The 20,877-nt window shown below is 37.4% G+C and overlaps 1 protein-coding gene across 1 annotated transcript in view; it reads right to left on the reverse strand.

Moving 5' to 3' along the window:
* Positions 1-665: 665 nt before the first annotated feature.
* macf1b (microtubule actin crosslinking factor 1b) overlaps positions 666-20,877 on the reverse strand; it is a 44,968-nt gene continuing 24,756 nt past the window's right edge. The window contains exons 24-38 of the mRNA XM_052143493.1: positions 20,341-20,510; positions 20,096-20,255; positions 17,540-17,734; positions 17,244-17,369; positions 17,000-17,143; positions 16,678-16,866; positions 14,746-14,860; positions 14,461-14,627; positions 13,036-13,198; positions 12,780-12,934; positions 12,612-12,686; positions 12,399-12,516; positions 10,589-10,755; positions 10,315-10,432; positions 666-4,387 (exon numbers count right to left, since the gene is read on the reverse strand). Coding sequence (XP_051999453.1) covers positions 4,362-4,387; positions 10,315-10,432; positions 10,589-10,755; positions 12,399-12,516; positions 12,612-12,686; positions 12,780-12,934; positions 13,036-13,198; positions 14,461-14,627; positions 14,746-14,860; positions 16,678-16,866; positions 17,000-17,143; positions 17,244-17,369; positions 17,540-17,734; positions 20,096-20,255; positions 20,341-20,510 — 2,088 coding nt within the window. The 3' untranslated portion in view covers positions 666-4,361. The remainder of the gene's footprint in view (positions 4,388-10,314; positions 10,433-10,588; positions 10,756-12,398; positions 12,517-12,611; positions 12,687-12,779; positions 12,935-13,035; positions 13,199-14,460; positions 14,628-14,745; positions 14,861-16,677; positions 16,867-16,999; positions 17,144-17,243; positions 17,370-17,539; positions 17,735-20,095; positions 20,256-20,340; positions 20,511-20,877) is intronic.

Genomic DNA, 20,877 nt, shown 5'->3' on the forward strand with positions numbered 1-20,877 from the left:
TTAAGCACATTTCTAAAAATTAGACAAAAAAAATGACGAATCGCAGCAAGTTTCCATCCACTATGTCATGCGCATTATCTTGAGGAAGCAGCAGAATGAGCTCCTTGCTTCGGGGAGAGTTATTTGCAGGATTGGAGCAATTGTACCTCATTTTATCAAATGCTGCCAGGAGACACAGAATAAGTGTAATATCTGATATAACAAGGGCTGAAATGTATACAATGCCCACACGCTGCTAGCCTCTTTCAAAATGAGTCATGTAAACTGAGGATATAAAAACATTTAATTAAAAACTTTAAATTGTAAATATTCCATTACATTAAATAGCTTAAACGTATTAAGTTAATTATGTACTACAACACAGATTAAAACATGAACAGTTTCTTCTCTTTAAATTCCCAGCTGGAGAACCGTTCGGCATTCACTATGTACATGCTTGTTTTGATTATTGAGGGAGTTACCTCCCCCCCCCATCACCCCCAGAATCTACGCCCCTGATTGGAGTAAAAACATTTATCTACTTAAGTACGTTATTTTTTACACCGCCAGCATAATGTTTATGAACAACTAGTTGAATATTCTGAATCAAAACCACTTTATACACAGCATTCTATAAAACATTTTATTTAAGAAATGTATAATTACAAGAAATGTTATATGTTGTGACATTCCTCTACTATACCTAAAAGTAATGCAGCACTCAAAAGAGATCTAGTAACCATATTTTACATGATCAGAGACATACAGTATAGTAAATAAGCAGTAATGCTTCTGACCGTAACATTATTAACAGGATCAGAGATTTACAGTGCATAATAGGTGCATAGCAGAAGAGGATATCTGTTGAAGAAATGACTTAAACCAGCATTTATAAGGTCATTTGTGAATGACATGGATGATCACAGACAAACAGGTGAGGCGATTACCTGTCCTGACAGTGCTACAGCATCTACTGCAATGAAATGGATTTTGAGTGTCAAATGGGTTTTTGGGGTTTGTATAGATTGTCATTTAGAGTCCAGCTGACTACAGACACTGGCATTCCTTGATCACTTCTAAATAATAACACTGATCACCATAACTTGAAAATATATGTGTCCAATATTGGCTATATTACTTTTATTCTAATTATTTTAGAAGTTTTTCAATATTAAAGGAAGAGCTCACATAAACTTTACATTTTGTTATTATTAACTCACCCTCTTGTCATTCCATTTCATTTAGTTTTTTTGAGGATCACAAAGGGATACATTTTGAAGAATTTTTTGCAGCGCTTTTCCATACAACGACAGTTCATAGTGACCTCATACTGTAGTCAAACTCCAAAAATGACAAATCACACCTTAAAAGTACCCATAAAATGTGTGCATTATATGTGTCTTCTGAAGCCATACAGTTGCTTTGTGTAAAAACAAAAAAAACAAAAACAAAGTGTTAGTTGTTATTCATTGATAATCTTCCCCTCCACCAAAGCTTTGAAATCTTATTTGTGATCAGTTTTAAAAAAGATGCGCCGAAGTAACACACTAGGATTGATATCATTGAGGCCATACGCTATCTGTCATGGAAAACCTGGAAATATAAAAGGGAATTTTAAAATGGTGATTTCCAGGCCTTGAAAAGTACAAAAAAAAAAAAAGTTGAATAAGCATTTTTATAGTGAGTCTAGTTTTCCTCTGCTCTAAAAATGTCTCATCAACAACATAATGCTCTTGTGTAGAGTAAAACCTGCTTGCAAGCCACAGTGATTTGAGAACAAATTGTTCTTTTGAGTAAGTTCTTGTTAATAAATACGTCAAAATGGTTCACAAATTGGTCTGAAAGATTCATTAGCTAATCAGTTTGAATTACTTTTACTTTTTACTAACAAAAAAACATTTCCAGTAACCACAAATGCCTGGGAAGGTCATGGAAATGTGTGGGAATTCTATTTGAAATGCATGGCTTCAGAAGGCGCGATTGTTTATTCTTTAAATACAAGAAAAAAATAACAACATACAGGTTTGGAACGACATGACACTGAGTAAATGTTGACAGAGTTTTTTCGAATTTCTCTAAATTTCTTCATCTGAGGATTCTCAGTTAGGACAACACAACAGACAATATACTCAATCAATGGATAAGTCACCCATCACATGCTGTAAACTCTCAAAATCCATTTCAAACTGCTTATGCATTAAATTAAAAGACACACATATTTGATATGTAATTTGAATCAATGCTACTACCATAACACTTGTACAATAGTACAATAATTCAACCCAAGATGATCAACAAAATGTTTGAGCAAATATGTATACAGCAGATTTTGCCCTGAGCAGAACACAATACAAAAGCATGTCATATCAATGTGGATTCGTTTGGATCGAAAACAGTAAAAGTAAAAAAATCGAATAAAAAAACAGTTGGAACTGAAAAAGGAGCATTTGCCAAGGTGTATTATGTCAGGCTAATCTCACAGAGACCTACACTTTCATATCCTCACAGGAAGTTATTAGAACAGATCGCATGATTGCTGAAAATAAAATAATATAAAAAAAATATTTTGGGAAGAATTTAAAAAAGAAAATCCTACAAGTTACTATGATATTACACTAAAATACAGTACATTTTACTGACATTGGGACGTAAAAGAAAGGAAACAAATAAGTCAAATCTCACAATGAAATGGAATTAGCGAAGTCTTAAATTAAAGCCCCCATGAAATCGATTGATGAGTTTTTTAACCCTTTCGCAAGTACAATCAAACAGGTGTGATTACACTAGTCTGGGCTCAGACAAATATGATCAAATCTGCATTTGTGCTGCTGTTTACCAGTAAAAGAGGGACTGTAGCGGATGTCATTATGAACCAGCTGCTCAAATAGTCTTTTCAACATCACAAAATCTTTATTTTTATATGTTACAAACATTCAAACAATCACTAAATAAAACTTTAAATCCGTTACCATTGTTTTGACGCAGCGCTGCATAATATTTTCTAACGTCAACCAAAGAATATACAAACTAGTCAGTCCACTCGAGCCTTCTCCCATTCCATCCGTCACTCATTCTAACCACTCCCGGTGCTGGGAAAGTGGAAGGGCTAGGCTTTTAGAACCTTCTTGTCTTGACGGACTCAGAATCCTATGCTGCATTGCATGTAAACAATATAGCGCCACACTTAGCCAGCAAGCACATTCACGATCACATCTTATCAATCATAATAAATCATTATCAACATCTAAAAATCAGGTTAGATCTTTGATAATATATAATCTATCCTCCAGTGATTCTGATTAAAGATCTCACGATGGGGGATCTGTACAGGAGAAACTCATGTGCGAAAGGGTTAAGTTGACATGTTTATTATTGAAAATGTATTATTCTTGTTGTGGGACATATTGAAAGGCATGACAATTTTTTATATCCAAAAGCCTTAAGTCTGCATCACAGCCATGAACCATGACTAATTACATGCTATCACTAGTCAGAAGTTGGCATTAGGGAGGGACATTTTCTTTCAAGAAAGCCTTTTATTGTCAAAATGTGAGTGTGCCCACAAGTGCAAGATGAATCATCAATATTTTTGAATTGATTTCCCAAAAGACTAAAAAGTGTGAAGAACCTGTTAAAGGATTTATTTTTTTTTTTTAAATAAAAAGCCACAAAACTCCAATTTTGATTACATGGGGTCTTTAAATGCATTCTCTGGATTACACCTTGAAATAGTCTGGTACTCCAAATCTGAGTATATTACAGCCACACTTCAAAAAAACAATAGAATTGACCTCTAAACCAGTGCTTTATATAAAGTGCTTTCTAAAGCCTACATTAGAAAGTCTTAGATTTTTTAGTTTTTTTGGTTTGCATCACCATCTGTGGGATGTCTTTTATCTTTATTCATATGTATGTGTGTGTTTGAAAACTTAATTATGAAAAGGTTGGTTAAATAAACTAATATAAAAAGGCAGTGGCCTTACTTATACTGTGGCAATGCAGAGTAAGATAAAAAACTCACCCTCACACCAAGAAACTGTAGAATATAACGACCTCTGTGCATATATCTTATTTAAAGCACTAAATAAATTGTAGACGTGCTTTTCAAACCCATGCAAAACATTCTGGTGGTCTCTCATTACTATTAAGACCATCATTAAAAAAAGTCTGTGGGTCAGAACAGTTCAATGGCATAATAGTAAGAACAAAACCTGGCATAATATTTGATTGTTGGTCCAGACACACATAAGATCACTGGCAGGAGGAGGACACATGTCTTGCTGGATTAAGGCCTGCAGTTTTGGCCTTTCCGTCGATCCGGGCCTCAGAAAAGTAAGGAACTCCATTTTGGTTGCTCTCATGGTGTGAGGGACAGAAGATGGTCATGTGGGTGCTCTCTCAGCCTCTTCTAAAGAAAAATACAGCACAAATTCAATCTGACCATATTGCAGTAATGCGAGTCATTTTAAAATACTTTCACCTATGCAGAGACATCTATAAGTAAGCCATTGGTAAACTGATTCCCCAAAAGTGTAAACAATTGCTCAGCAATTTTACACAGCAATATTGGCTCAACCAATGGTGTGAGTTTGGGGCGAGACCAATCTGTTTGTCTGACCAGTTTGAAAAGTGTTAATATTATTTGCAATTTTGTTTGGTGCCACTAGTGTCGTAGAAATTACACACTTCACTTTTTAAAAAAGCTAAGATGTAAATGCACACTGTTGCAGAGCTACATAGTTTGAGATTACTTTAATTTTTGAGAAGCCCATCTGACATTCAAAGATGTTTGGCAGAATGATCGGTCCAGTCACCATTCATTTTCATTGTATGGAAAAAAAGATGCAATAAAAGTGAATGGGGACCAGTTTTGGGTTAGTTACTCAAAAAGCAATACACTACATTACTTAATTACTCATCTTAAACTGTAATCAGATTACTGACATTACTTACATGAAAAGTAATCACATTACTAATTACACTTAACAAATTATTGTTTTGGGGTATTTACACATGATCATTTCATGCAATTTTGCTGATAGGAAAGTTAAGGCCACGTCCACATCAATCCGGATACATCTGAAAACAGTGTTTTCATTTGCAAGATGCACTCTGTTAACACTGCCCTTTCAAATGTTTTCCAAAAGTTGCTTGTTTACACTAAATATACGAAAACGCTTAAATCTCCTTAGTGCGCATGCAAAAAATTAACTGTTCTATGTACAGTCTGTATGGAGATAGAATTGCTTTTAATTCAGAGACAAATGGAAAGAGATTTACAAATAGAATGTTGGTTCACAAATAAATTGAACGAGATCCACAAATAAATTAAAGGAGTTTACAATTTTTTTAATGAATTCACAATTAAAAATAATGAGATTTACAGGAGTCAATATGGCAAAGAATTCAAAATCCCGGGCTCTGGAGATATTAAAAGACACTTATGTACTCAAGCTGAAACCTCAGGAAGGCCTGCAGACCAGGTACTTGTTTTGGATGGTGCGGCGGGAAAAATTCAGCGGCAACTGGCAACCATGTCTGTGATGCTGATGAAGGTTGTTACTGACTTAGAAGATCTTACTGTAATACGTCGACCAATTACTGCTATGGGGACAACAATCGGGAATGTCCAGAGAAGGATCGATTATCTGGAGTCATCGGAGAGGGAATTAGCATCTAATCCGCTAGCAACAAAGATAGATTTGCAGGCCCCGATCAATTCTGGCCAAATTTCTGAGATCATCCGATATAGATCTTGTGTTGCTCGAGGCAAGGAGCAAAGGAAAGCTTTCTTGGAAGAATCACAGCATTTTCTTGTTCCCAGACTGTGCAAATTCAACAACAGAGAAACGTGATCGATTCAAGGAATGCAAGAAACTCTTACATCAATGGAAGATCGCTTTTGCACTAATGTTTTCGGCCAAACTGAGAATAGATACTAAGGATGGCCACAAAATATTTACATCCCCACAGCAACCATAGTCTTTCATAGAGGCAATGGGGTGAGTAAGCCATTTGGTTATATTCATGTGGCCCCTGAGTGAATTGACTTGATGAGCATACACTCGACTGTCTGAGGAGGCTGGGCACCATTTTGTATCTTTTTGTGTTGGTTCCACCTAGCAGCTCGAGTATGTTTTGTGGAATAACACACCTTCAAGAAACCTTTGCATTGACAAAGGGTAGCTTTTACACTGAAGTTCCTGGCCATTTATAATAGATACTAAGGATGGCCACAAAGTATCTATTATATATTTATTAATATATTTGCATGCCCTCAACAAGCAATGCATTTAATAAAATCAATCTTCAAGGAACACATCTTTCCCCACAGGAAGCTGAATAATTTGGGAAGATATGGGGTGGACATATTTTCTTTAGTGTTGGCTCAAGTAAGAGCAGGGGAGTCATTACACTGATAAGTAAACAGCTACAATTAAAATGTCTCAAACAGATGAAAGGTAAATTAGGAAGAGTCATTATGGTTTTAGCAGAAATTCAGGGGTAAAGGTTGATTTTGACTAATATTTACACACCTAACGCTGATAATCAGGGCTTTTTTATAGGTCTTGAAGGGATGTTGCCAGCACCCCTCATGATAAAATATTGGGAGGCGACTTTAGTCTTTTGATGGACTCAGTCCTTGATCATAGTGAAGCAAAAGTGTTTAAGCCCCCCTAGAGCAACATTGACACTTCACAGGATGTGTAAAAATCTTGGTCTTACAGATATTTGGAGACTTTTGAACCCATCTAGGTCAATATAAATTTTTTTCATCAGTCCATAAGATTTATTCTAGAACAGATGTTTTATATATACTGTATATATATATATATATATATATATATATATATATATATATATATATATATATATATATATATATATATATATCTAAGTCCCTTATTTCATCTGTTGTTGATTGTTCAATTGGAAACATCTTAGTCTCAGATCACACCCTGGTGAGTTTAGAGATGTTGTCTTATATAGAGAAAAAGAAATCATATAGTTGCCGCTTTAATGTATCCCTTTTGCAAAATCCTGATTTTCAACAGACGTTAAAGGCTGAAATCAATGTTTATATGGAGACCTGGTCCTCTGTATCCTCTGTGGGTGTGGCTTGGGAGGCACTTAAGGCAGTTCTTAGGGGGACGGATCATACAGTATGCCTCATTTATCAAAAAATCCAAAGCATGAGAACTCGTGGAGTTGGAAGGGAATATTAAAAGTGCAGAGGAAGATATGAAGCATTGAATGTCATCTGATGGCCTCAGAGAATTGACCCGATTGAAATACAGATATAATACTATTTTGTCATGGAAGGTGGAGTTTTGGCTATTTAGAGCAAGACAGTCATACTTTGAGTCAGGGGACAAAGCAGGGAAGCTTTTGTCTAGAAAGCTACCATTTTCTACCATTCCCTAAGTGAAATCTGCTGGTGGTGAAATTTTTACCTCGGCCATTGACATTAATAATGCTTTTAAATCTTGATCTTTACACTGCCCTGCAAAAGCAAAAGACCTTAACTCACTAGAGTGTGAAACTGAGAAAAATGACTTTAAAGTTTCTGTTTTGTCCTGACAAAAGTATTATAGGTAGGACTCCCAAAATTTCACAACTAGTTGCTATACTGAAGAAATGTTTGTATGCAAAAAATCTTGAGCTCAAAATTGACCTTTGACCCTTTTTTGGCAGTTACTGTACTCTGCCTTTGTATCATGTGCCAAAAATCAGGAGTCATGCAAAGGCAAAAGGTCAGTAACTGACATATAATCAATATTTACTTGCTGTTCACCATACTTACATCCATTATAAGAACACCTAACCAAGGTCTAGTCATCATGGTATTTGTTTTAAATTATATAGAAGACCTTTGGTTGTTCCTATTTAGTGCTATAATGATCAGGATAGTGCGGCAACACTAACACAGTTAAACAGTATAACAGATAAGTTACTTTGCAGTACAGTATGTACAGTATGAATAAATACAATACATATTTTCACAATAAAGATAATTTAATTATAATTGAATACAAAGGTATATGTATTTAAATGCAAGATATAGAGTAATAATTAATTAAACATTAGACCAATACATTAGAGATTAGAGACTGCTCATTCCAAGTTTTTTACTGCTCAAATAAAATCTTACTGAAAGCTAATTTTTGAGATATCAACCTAAAATTTGGAACACAACTTGTCCATAGGTATATATGACAAAGCATTCTTGAAATACAACCATTTAAGTTTGGATAGTGATTTTCATGTCTATGCTAAAAAAGGGGAGGGGTGACAGTTAAAGGGTTAAGGGCCACCAAACTGCTCAAGATGCTCAGTCATCGAACTCGACTTGGATTACTACTTTTTAATTCTGAGATAATATAGACAGAGTATACCGAAAAAAAGTTGGAATTACTTTTACTATTTAGGTTAGCCTACTTTGTACGGACGCTAGCTTATAACCAGCTGTAAAATCTGACGTGAACACCTGCAAGAAGGAAATATGGCTCAAACACGTATGGATTGTTGTGGATACAGCAGATGACGTGCATTGCTATGGATTATCTTCTATGGATTATATCGGATTGCATGGAAAGGTAGGATGCCTCTGTATTTAATATTTGGTTTTCAGCATCTGATGTGAGGCGAGTGTCAGCGTCAACGTTAGCGCTAATTTACGTGACACAGATTAAATTTAGCTAGCTCCGGGCTGTCACTGACATTGACAGATCTGAACCATCGCCCTATCACATCGCTATCACAGAGTAATAATACAAACAAGCAGTCGGTAGTCTATACTTTATTTCAAAGATGTGTCGTGTGTATGTTACGAGGTTTGGTGACAATAAAAGAGGTGTAATCTTTGACAGTATGACAAAGCCAGAGTACAATAACATCGCAGCGGCACCGTAACATCTCTCTTGATGCCAGGCGAAACAAAGTCAGATCACCTTAACCCAACTTACGCGTGCCGGAACAAAGGCTAAGAGCCGTAACAACTGTTACGGCGTTCTGCTGTGGTTTCTCGTATGGTTTTGGATGTTACGGTTGTCATAGCCCTTTAATTTCTCGTTAAAACAATCAAATTGACTCACGATATTTATTCACATGATAAAGGAGGTCTTGAATACCCCAAAAATGACATTAACTCATTTTTGACCAAACATGATGTTACAGCGTTTTGCCTTTGTAGGGCAGTCCAGTTCCATGTCTTCGTCTACTGAACAAGATATTAGATATTTTGTGGAACAATTAGAACTCCCTAAACTGACGACTGAGCAAAAAAATCTCTTGATTCTGAGATCAACTTGGAGGAGCTTGTCAAGGTAATTAAGGCCTTGTCTACAGGCAAAGCTCCGTGGCCAGATGGTTTTGCCACTGAATTTTTTAGATTTTATGCTACAGAACTGGCTCCACTTTTGTTAGAGGTTTATATGGAATCATTAAAGAATGGAAAGCTTCCGCCAACCATGACACAAGCCCGGATCAGTCTGATTCTTAAAAAGGACAAAGATCCAAGCCAGGGTAAGAGTTACCATCCAATTTCCCTGATCCAGCTATATGTAAAAAATTATTGTCCAAAATTCTGGTTAACCGATTAAGTAAAGTTATGACATCTCTTATACATATAGATCAGGTGGAGTATATTCGGGGCCATAGCTCTTCTGTGTTTCATAAATATCATGTGGTCAGTGGCGAATGATCAGACTCTGGTCGCTGCCATCTCACTTAATGCCGAAAGGTATATATATAGTAGAATGGGATTGTCTTTTTAAGATTTTGGAAATATACGGGTTCGGGAATACTTTTTTTGGATGGATCAAGTTACTATATAGACACCCGGTAGCGGTGGTACAACAAATTTATTAATTTCAGATTATTTTACTCTGGATAAGGACACCAGACAGGGTTGCCCTCTTTCCCCATTATTGTTCTGTCTTGCCCTGGAACCATTAACAGCTGCGAAAAGATAGGAGGATGATTATCCAGGGGTGGTGGCAGGAGGTGTGGAGCTTAAGATTTTGCTTTTCGCAGATTATAATTTTATTATACATCTCTAACACTACTATAGATCTATGCCTTGCCTCCACAGAATTATTAATTCCTTTTCTAAGTTCTTGGGATACAGAGTCAATTGGTCTAAATATGAAGCTTTGGCTCTGACAGCGTACTGCCCAGTAATAGCTTTCCAGCCAGGCGCCTTCCAGTGGCCTTAACAGGGCATTAAGTAATTTGTCTGATTTACTTAGAATTAATTTTGGCCCCTTAATAAAAAGGTTTTCGAGCGATGTGGGCATTTACATTTTGGGGTAACTAGCTAACTAGCACACAAACCTGAAGGTGAAGGCGAGTTATCGTCTCCTCCGGCAGAGAAACAGTCAGATCCCAATGCAGCAATCGAGCTCCTGGGCCGTATACACCTCTCACCTGAGAAACTTCTGCGCAGTAGTGCCTGTATCAGGACCAAACAGAGATACTAGATCACAATGTACAGCAGGGCTTGTAGATTAAATACACATAAAAGGGTAAATGACTTGCATCCTAAAAACTGTACAAGGTTTTAGTATCATTGCAATGAGCCCTGCTTGTTAGTTGTTAGATGGTGTACCTTGCGGCTGAGGGGGCTGCTGGGAGCTGAGGCACTGCTGTATAAACTGAGACTGGAGTTGGATCTGCTCACAGTCAGACCTTTAGCACTTCCTCTGTGGCCTGATGCCTTAAGAGTGTCTGGAGAGAGATACTTCTCCTTTATCTTCAGGTTTGTGCGTCCCTTTACTGGATGTGAAGAATGAGAATAATTAGTGTTTCATTCAGAATCTCATAATAATGTTGATTAAAATTTCTTGATTGAATTTAATTTAGTTTATTAACATTTGCAGTGATTGATCAAGGTTTTTCAATAGCTGAACTGAAAAAGTGCAATTTGTCCATTGTTGCCAAAGGTTTGCCGGAGGTTCCCCACTACCGGCGAAGAGCTGAAACATTTGTGGTGAATCAAAAGCTCATTTGCATGTGAAAATAACAAGCAGCAAATTTGCTACAAATTTGAGATTTTTTTGTACGGGTAATTATACAACAGTTCCGGTCTCGTTGGAAGATCGATTTTTAACAGCACTGGGAAAGCTTCACTATTTGTTTCACTACACTTCTCAGTGTTTGTGGCATTCCAAATAGTGTAGATTTTAATTAATCGTTCACATACATTTCTTACCTTAAGTTGTTCAGTGACCATTCCTGGAGATTGCATATTTACGCCAGTAGATGACAACAAATGAGCAACTTTTATGTTATGAGTGAGTTGTTTAATCGCTGGCTCAAGTGATTTGTAAATAAAAAAGTCACTAACCACGGAAACAATGAAAGTCAATGAGAACGTTTGATGGAATTTCATGGCCAATGGAATTCTCGTTAATTCAAACTCCAACTGTCAAATATTAAAATGTAAACAAACCCCAAAGGCCTTTAATCTGCTTTAAATTGCTTATGTTTTCCATCCATCCATCCATCCATCCATCCATCCATCCATCCATCCATCCATCCATCCGTCTATCTATCTATCCATCTATCTATCCATCCGTCTGTCCATCTGTCTATTTACCTATCTATCTATCTATCTGTCTGTCCGTACATCCGGTTGGTCTGTCTGTCTGTCTGTCCATTGATTTATCTGTCGGTCTGTATCTATATCTACTGTATACAGTGTATATATATATATATATATATATATATATATATATATATATATATATATATATATATATATATCCATCTAGCTGTCCGTTCGTCCATCCGTCCATGTGCCTGTCTATCTAGGTGTATCTATCTGTCAGTCCGTCTATCTATCTATCATCAGTCTGTCTGTCTATTTACCTATCTATCTGTTCGTCCGTCCGTCTGTCTATCTATCTTTATGTAACAGTCTGTATGGATATCTAGCTAGCTAGCTCTTTGTCTTACTGTAATATCTGTAACCATCAAACTTCATACTAGTTAAAACTTTCAGACAAAGCTTTGTCAAGCCAACATCAAAGTTTAATATTATTTACTTGTTCATTGAACTGTTGTATAAAAGCAATATCACACTCGCAAACATGCTGTTGTTCTCTATATCAGAACGGCTGTGATTACCTGTGGCCTCATGCGTACAGCTAAATCAAAAGTATGATTGTGAGTGTGATATCGCTACATACATTTCACAGTCAGTATGACATTAATTGAACATAATTTGAAATTTGGGAATTTCATGTTGCTCTCGTCATGCAATATTCAATTGTTAGAGGTACACAGATTTGTATGGACCAAACCAATCAAATTAGGAAATTATTGGCAGATGCTGATCATTTAAAAATGCCAGATAACATCTGATGTTCCAGCCCCAACTGATTTGATCTAGAATGTGGAGATATTAAAATATTCACCTCTACAGGGATCATTCTTCACCAGAAACTCATCTAGAGCAGTCCACCCACCACCAACTCGCACCATCAGAGTGCTTCGTAGAATACGAACCATTCGCAGCTGCCGAGAGTCTCCAAACTAAAGAAAATCACACATTGAACTGTCAGTCAGTGATAAATCAACAGCTGAAATAGCATAAATATTGTTCGCACATACAATAGTTTTCCACTCACCCTGTAGCGGTTTGCACTAATTTGCTCTACTTGAAATCTCTTTGGACAGTTGCACTGAGATACCTGCCGACTCACCTGCAGAATGTATTTTTGGGGTTAATCATCGTACAATATTACACAGTATAGGTAAGAGTGCATTAGAACAGTTTTAAACTAAACTACAAGTACCTCGTCATTGATTTGGTCTGCATCTATCGTCTTTCTGTAAGGGTCTCGGCTTGGGTGGAGGGCACTCACAAATTCATAGTAGTCAATGTAGCCGTCACCGTTAACATCAAATATGTTAGCAACTGCAGTCATTTCCAGGGAGTTGGTGGGGAATTCTATTAATAAACAAAGATAATTATTGTGATCAGAAATGTAAATGAAATCAAATGAGTCAAAGCATCAAATCAGTAACCAAGTGTGTAATAGCTGTGCTCACTAGAGGCCAGAACATTGTCGATGAACTCCTTGTGGCTGATTCGGCCATCCTGATCTCGATCAATGGTACGGAAAACATCCAAAATCCGGGATTTGAGGTGACTGATCCACTGCATGTACCTTTTCCGCCAGATGTTGAAGTCAAAGTTTGCAAACTCTTCCAACTAGAGATACAAAAGGGATGATTCTTAGGCAATCGAAAAACTCAAAAACAAAATTAATTTAAATCCCTAAGACAAAAATACAACACACAGCTTCAGCTATTGAAGAACTTAAAGGAATATTTAATTCATAACTGTCATTATTTACTTTCCTTAATGCTTGTATGCTGATTTTCCTACTGTACACAAAAGGAGAATTTTTAAGACTCTTCAGGCAGTTTGTTTCCATACAACAATTCATAGTTACCACATTTTTCAAGCTCTACAAAGGACAAAAAACACCATCAAAATAGTTAATATGGCTCATGTACTATATCCCAAGTCTTCTGAAGATATACGCTAAGTTTGTGATAGGAACAGACTGAATTTTAGGATGTTATTCAGTGAAAATCTCCCCTTCCATGGCAGCTCTCAAATATAATTCTCTTCACATTTTACGCATATTCAAAATGGCACATGATGTTCACTTATTGCACATATGAGAACCAATGGTCTAAAATCATGATTGGTTCAGTGACCATTTCTGGAGATTGCATATTTACACCAGTAGGTGGAGACAAATGAGCAGCTTTTATGTTATGAGTAAATCGTTTAATCGTTGACACGGTGTGCTCTTTACAAATTTGACCGCAAAGGGAAAGATTATTAGTGACTAATGACATAAATTTCGGTCTTTTCATCACACAAAGCTAATATGTGACTTCAGAACACTTCTGTATAGTAAGGGTGACAGACATCATGATTTTAAGATTTGAATAGGTTCCGATGTCTAATTATGTCATAATTAAAATGTAATTATGTTCTGGTATTAATTGGAAGGCTCACAGTTTTTTCTGAAATCAAATGTCCTCATTGTCCTTCTCGCTAGTCTCTGGTATCATTTGCAGAGAAGAGAAGCAATTTCGTAACGTCGCACATTGATTTGACGATACTTTTATTCATACTATTTGTCTTTTAATTAATTGAGCGGGAAAACAAAAACTTTTCTGGGAAAGGTATTTTAAAGAGTACCGGTACTTAAAAGTCAAGTAATTGGTAATGCAATTATTTTCCCATGAAGTAATCAGGAAAGTAATCTAAATACAATTGAGAGAACTAATTAGTAATTTGTAGTGGATTACTTTGAGTAACCTACCTAACACTGTTTGTAAGGATCCATAATATACACATTATAGTGTCTAAAACATAGTTTATTCATTAGAGATGATTTTGTGAGTTTGAATAAGTAATTTGAAATATCAAATGCGCAGGTCAGTCATCATCACCTCTTTCAGCTTCTGCAGATTTTCCTCCAGTTTGCACTGTCTGCTGTGGGCCAGGAGCCAGAGTTTCTGCCAATGACTGACCAGCTGACACATAAGAGGAGTTTGAGGGTCCAACTTCTCCAGAGGAAGAGGTACTGACGACTGGGGCTTCACAATGTCTCTCCTTTCTATGCATATAACATAATCCAAAGAGGTTAACTTTTAGTGGTGCTGTGACAGAATATCTGCACCCAATAATCCCATGAATGAACCACACTTTTTCAGCAACCGTCCTTCTTTACTCACTTGTTGGTCCCTTGCGACTAGGAGAAACCTGCTGCTTAGGAACCAGCTTGTGTTTACAGGATTTTGTGGCATTCTCAACCTCTGGAACCTTCCCTTTCATCTCATCCATAAACACCTGCAAAGAAGAACGATATACCATTTACTTACTACTTCATTATAAATTATTTCTATGACATCCTTATGGTTTCATTTTAATTCTGAACTTTGTTTTATTCTCAAGCTCTTTAGAGGCCAAGTCCACACTAATATGTTCACGAATCTTATCGAATCTTATATTCATATTTTTTAAAGAACTAATATTTTGGATGTGAACTTTGGAATTTGAATTTTTATTACTGAATTATCAGATCAGAATCAGAATCAGAATCAGCTTTATTGCCAAGTATGCTTACACATACAAGGAATTTGTCTAGGTGACAGGAGCTTCCAGTCAACAACAATACAAACAATACCAAAAACAGCAGCAAGACATAGGTAATTAAAAACAAAAAAGAACACAAAATAAATAATTATACATATACGTACATACACTCACCTTCATACATACCCACATACACACACGTAGTGCAAATCTAATACAATCTGTTATATAAAGAACAAAAAACTGTATATTATGTACAGAGCAATGTAAGTAATGGCAGAAGTGGATAAGTTGGATAATATAAATTAAAATTAAAATTAAACTGTGTATTGCACATAATTATTGCTCAATGGGGCAATTTAATTGTTCATTAGATGGATGGCCTGAGGGAAAAAACTGTTCCTGTGTCTGACGGTTCTGGTGTTCAGAGCTCTGAAGCGCCGGCCAGAAGGCAACAGTTCAAAAATGTAGTGGGCTGGGTGAGTGGGGTCCAGAGTGATTTTACCAGCCTTTTTCCTCACTCTGGAAGTGTATAGTTCTTGAAGGGGGGCAGGGGGAAACCAGTAATCCTCTCAGCAGACCGAACTGTCCTTTGTAGTCTTCTGTTGTCTGATTTTGTAGCTGCACCAAACCAGACAGTTATTGAATTGCAGAGGACAGACTCAATGACTGCTGAGTAGAACTGTTTCAGCAGCACTGGTGGCAGGTTGAACTTCCTCAGCTGGCGAAGGAAGTACAAGCTCTGCTGGGTCTTTTTCACAATGGAGTCGATGTGTATCTCCCACTTCAGGTCCTGTGAGATGGTAGTGCCCAGGAACCTGAATGACTCCACTGCTGCCACAGTGCTGTTTAGAATGGTGAGGGGGGACAATGTCAAATCTCCAGCTCGTCTCCCTCGCCTGCGTCTCGTAGTGCATCTAAACAACACAGCAGCGCCTCCAACTAAAATGTCCAGCAAAACGTCTGAATATTGAAAAACCGGAAAATATTATCTGGTATGTGCTGCCGAATGTTCAGCAGTTCGTCCCTGGTAAAACTGATTGGTAAAAGATTGCTAAACACAGGACAAACTAACAAAAACAACAAAAGAATTGAAGAGCTCCACACCGAGGCGGCCATCTGCGGCGCCATGTTGTATATCTAGATGAAATTGCATCCCCCAAAAATGCAAGCATTGTTAATACAAAAAATCAATGTGCTTTTTTGTTTTAAAGACATTTGTCATTAATATACTTCCAGAATATCTCTTTAAGTGGCGACCCAATACAATACCAAATTTCTTAATGAAGTATATCATGCAAACTGTCCATGCTGGTGCCTACCAATTGACAAAATAGCGCAGAGTTTTTTTTCTCCATTTATGAATTTATTTTACTACATTTAACATTGTTTTTTCTCTGCCATCCGTGTCACTATCAGAACAGACCAGCAACCCATTTTTGGGTTCTTTCCAGTCAAAAATGTGTTTGATAGGAAGAGGAATCTTGCTGAACCCAAGATTCAGCAATGAACCACTGAAGAACCTTTACATTTTAAGAGTGTGTTTAGAAGTCATTGGAGTACACTATTACCAAGTGTTGAGTAATGAGCTCTGCAGTCAGCTCTATGTCTTCAGGTAATGTTTCCTGTTCTTTTAGACTGAGAGACTCTTCAGAGGAGGATATCCAGTCTAGTAGTTTCTGTACTTCCTTTCTCTCTGCTTCTAGAGCAGACAGCATGCTATGGATCCTCTCGGCCTGCTGCTTCGCCCACATCTGGACCTGAGGGATGCAATCAAAAATACTGTATAGCACACATGTATATAGAGGACCCCTTTTTCACCCAGATTTTATCATCTTGTCTTATTCCTTTAATATCTCTGATATAGTAAACATATCTTCTAAATGTACTCACCTCTTCATAGCGAGTCTTTGAGATGCTGATCCATGATTTGATGGTGATGATCGTGTCAGGGTGACACGAGGACAGTATCTCTTCCCCCAGTTTACTAATGTTCTCCAGCATCATCTGCTGACCGTTCAAGGAACTCCTTGACTCCTACGCATATTGTAGAGACACAAGCATAGGAAATGTGTTAAATATATGTTCAATATGTTAAACCTTTTTGTTATAATAAGCTAATCCATGTCCTCCATACCTGATGACGTGTACGAAATGCCAGAAGGGCTTCCTCTTCCTCAGGTAGCACTCCATATTTTAGAACCCTCTCAACATCTGCAAGATGATCCAGGAATGAGTGAATCATTCCGTCAAACTCTTCCGCCTGAGAAAGACAGCGGTGAACAGTGCATAATATTTAAGGATTGTCCAATATGTCTGAAAGTACTTTATGAGTACTGTTTAGAAAATTCATCAGCAAAATGTAATTAAATGCTTTACTAATATTAATAGGAAATTGTTTTCCATGATATCATACATCATTGTGGAGAATACCTGTTGAAGTGCTGCCTCTAGTCGTGCCTGTTTAGACACAGATAGTTTACACACAGCCTCCCAGCGGCCCTCCAACTCTTCCATTTGCTCCTGCAGCCAGTGTGCATCTGCTGTGCTGCTCCGTGTCAGATCCCTGACGGACCGTTTCAGAGTGCGGATACAGCTAGCACGCTTTCCAAGCTCACGCTGGAACACCTACAGCCATAGAGACAGTATAAATGGTTAAACCAGTGGTCTTGCTTCAGATAGTAAATCAAATCCCTTTATTATCACTCAACCATATACACAAGTGCAACAGTGGGTGAGAGTCTTGGGTGCAGTTCCAAGCAACATAGCAGTATGACAATTACAATAAACATCTGATATACTCAAACACAGTTTAGTACATTGGACATCAGTTGGCGACCCAACATAGTACCATTCAAAGGTGAACTAAAATGCCCTTAAAATCAAACACTGAATTGTATTAATATTATCTTGAACTGCATAGGACCTAACACACTGCAAAAATGGGAATATTACCTAAATGCATACATGCCTCCTGAATTTTAATGGTTTCATGTTGTCATGTTGGCTTCTAAATTGGCTAGCTTAAGCCAAGTGACATAAATTTGTGGCAAAATATTGAAGCGTTTAGCTGCGTTCAAATTCACAGGGTCCTTATGCTGTGTTCACTGCTCCATACACACTGAGCAGGGGATATCTATTGAAGTTTCACTTCACTTGACAAAATTAGTTCATTTGGAATCATCAAACACAAACAACACTTAAGTCACGCAGTTTATTTGTTCCAAACAGGGGTGGACTGGGAAGAGACATCATGGTTTCGTGGCCAGCCCACATGGAAAAGTTCCAGTTCTCCCTATGGCCAGTCCACCCCTGGTTCTGAATAAGATAATATAATATACTTGTGATGCATATGGACAGATGATTTTCAAAATTGTATACTTTGCTTATATGATATTATGCTTGGAATCTGTTATAATCAGCTATGAATTCATATTCATAGATGCTCATAAATGTAATCATTTATGTATACAGTCATGTCATCAATGTACTTGATAATACTCAAAATGTATGCAGGGATATTAAGTATTTCATTTCTTATTCAATGTTCAGTGGCTGTTTTTATTACTCACCTAAGAGCTAGAATGAGTTAAGTTATGATAAAAACCATTATGTCTTAAATAATACTGCATATGCAGATTTAGTCCTTGAATGTCATCGAGACTAAGGCTGAACGTATTGTTCTCTCTGTCAGAACAAAAACATTGAGATAAACCAGGTTCTGCTCTTCTCTCCTTGCATCTTAGTTCATTAGATGAGACAACATACTATAGACTATAGAGTTATTTCTTTAAGACCTATTTACTAAATATTCAAAATGTCTCATCAACACCAGAAGTGATGCACTTTAGAAGTGATGGTTAAATTCACATGTGCAGAAATTAAGGACCTGAAAGAAAAGATTGGCTGCATTGAAAGACGTGTAGAGAAAAGTGAACAGTCGACTTTGTGGCTTATTTTGAGTCAGTTATCAACAGCATCGTACCTCTGGAATATGTCCTTTTCATCCGATGAGCTGCCAGATTTACGTAGTGCATTCCATACCGTCAGATATTGAACCACAGTTTTTTCAGCTTTTCACGTCATTGCTCAATGGTTATTTGGTATCCATGAGCACACGAAGATATTCGCAAATTTTACCAAATATATTGGAGTTCATGTGTGTTGTATCCAGTTGTTCAAGTGTATACTCTCGTCTGCCCAAATTTCCTGTAAATACTGCACCTATGCCATAGACCAAAATGATCCCTTTGCCCAGTCGCATCACTGATGTCATGTTTCGAGTTCCTTGCTCGGACACAGTTAGCAATCACACTCAATGTGAACCGTGCCTGAGCCAACTGAACTGTGCCCGAGCCCACCTCTTTAAGCAGGCCAATGCAAGGTTCAGTGTACCGAGCGATCACACTAGTCAAACGAACTGGACTTTGGGGGTAAGATGTGCATGGGCACGGTACAGATTGCCTAATCCGAGTACATCCTATGTGTTTTTTAGACCTTCAAAGCTCTGGCCACTATTTACTTGCATTGTATGGACCTACAGAGCTGAAATATACTTCTAAAAATCTCTGTTTGTGTTCAGTATAAGAAAGAAAGTCATACACATCTGGGATGGCATGAAAGTGAGTAAATGATGACAGAATTTTCATTTTTTGGTGAACTATCCCTATCCGATGGAAGTCCTACTCCGATTGGAACACACCTTTTGATTGGACTCACAGCTTTTTCAACAACAAAAGATATGGAAAGCATTTTCTCCTCTTTTTTAATAGCGGATAAGCATATATGTTTTCCATCGTAACTCTGCATGATTATATGGTTAGTTGTATTTTATTATTTGCACTTAGCAAAGTTTTTCCTGCTATCTCTGACACTATCAGAACAGACCCACTTGAGAAGCACTCATGCAGCTAACAGTCAGTGAGTTGAAACATCACCTAATATTGGGTGTAGCTTGTATGAAGTAGGCTAATATATGCTGAGAGGTACCTTGTGCTTGTCAATGAGATTGTTGACCAGGTCTTTTTCACCACACACAGGCACATCATCAGCAAGCTGTGGCTCTGCTCTGTACAGCCAATCATTCAGAGCCTGTAGAGCATCAGCGAACCTGCCTGAAAACAACAGGGCCTCTTCCAGCTTATGTTGCCTTGGGGGGAAAAAGCAGTTTAGAGCTCTCAAGTCTTCAAATGCAAAACAATAAGGAACTCTAATGCAGAACAAATGAGACTGACCTCTCACTGGATTTGCCACTGATGGTGTCCCATGAGTCTCTGAGCTCAGACACCATGCTCTCCAGGTGTTGTGTGTCCTCAGGACTCTGAGCTTTCTCAAGCAGTGAACGGCCACTCTTGAGACAGGCCTCATACATGGGCCTCTTTGAACGGAGAAGCTTCTGGAACTGCTGAAAATATACAAATTCATGACAGCAGCCCTCATTAATACTACTCCATTGCATCAGAATTGAAAAAATACAATTATACTGAGGGACAAGAGACACCTTCTTTTTCAACTACTGCTCTTAATGTATTACCACTTGTCTCCATCGGCCACATTTATTAATTCTGGTATTACTGCTGTGCATGCTATTACTGCCTATTTTAATTTAAATTGCACTTTCAGCTGGCACTATTATAGACCCTGTGTGTGTACTGTTGTATAGGGTTTTATATTGTATACTACTTACCAAGCTATCTTACTTGGCAAATAAATCTAATTCTAATATTTGCATAAACGATCCATCACAATTTGTTTGTTTTAAGAAGTAAAAT

The sequence above is a fragment of the Xyrauchen texanus genome, chromosome 15 (assembly GCF_025860055.1).
Source record: "Xyrauchen texanus isolate HMW12.3.18 chromosome 15, RBS_HiC_50CHRs, whole genome shotgun sequence".
Classification (NCBI taxonomy): domain Eukaryota; kingdom Metazoa; phylum Chordata; class Actinopteri; order Cypriniformes; family Catostomidae; genus Xyrauchen; species Xyrauchen texanus.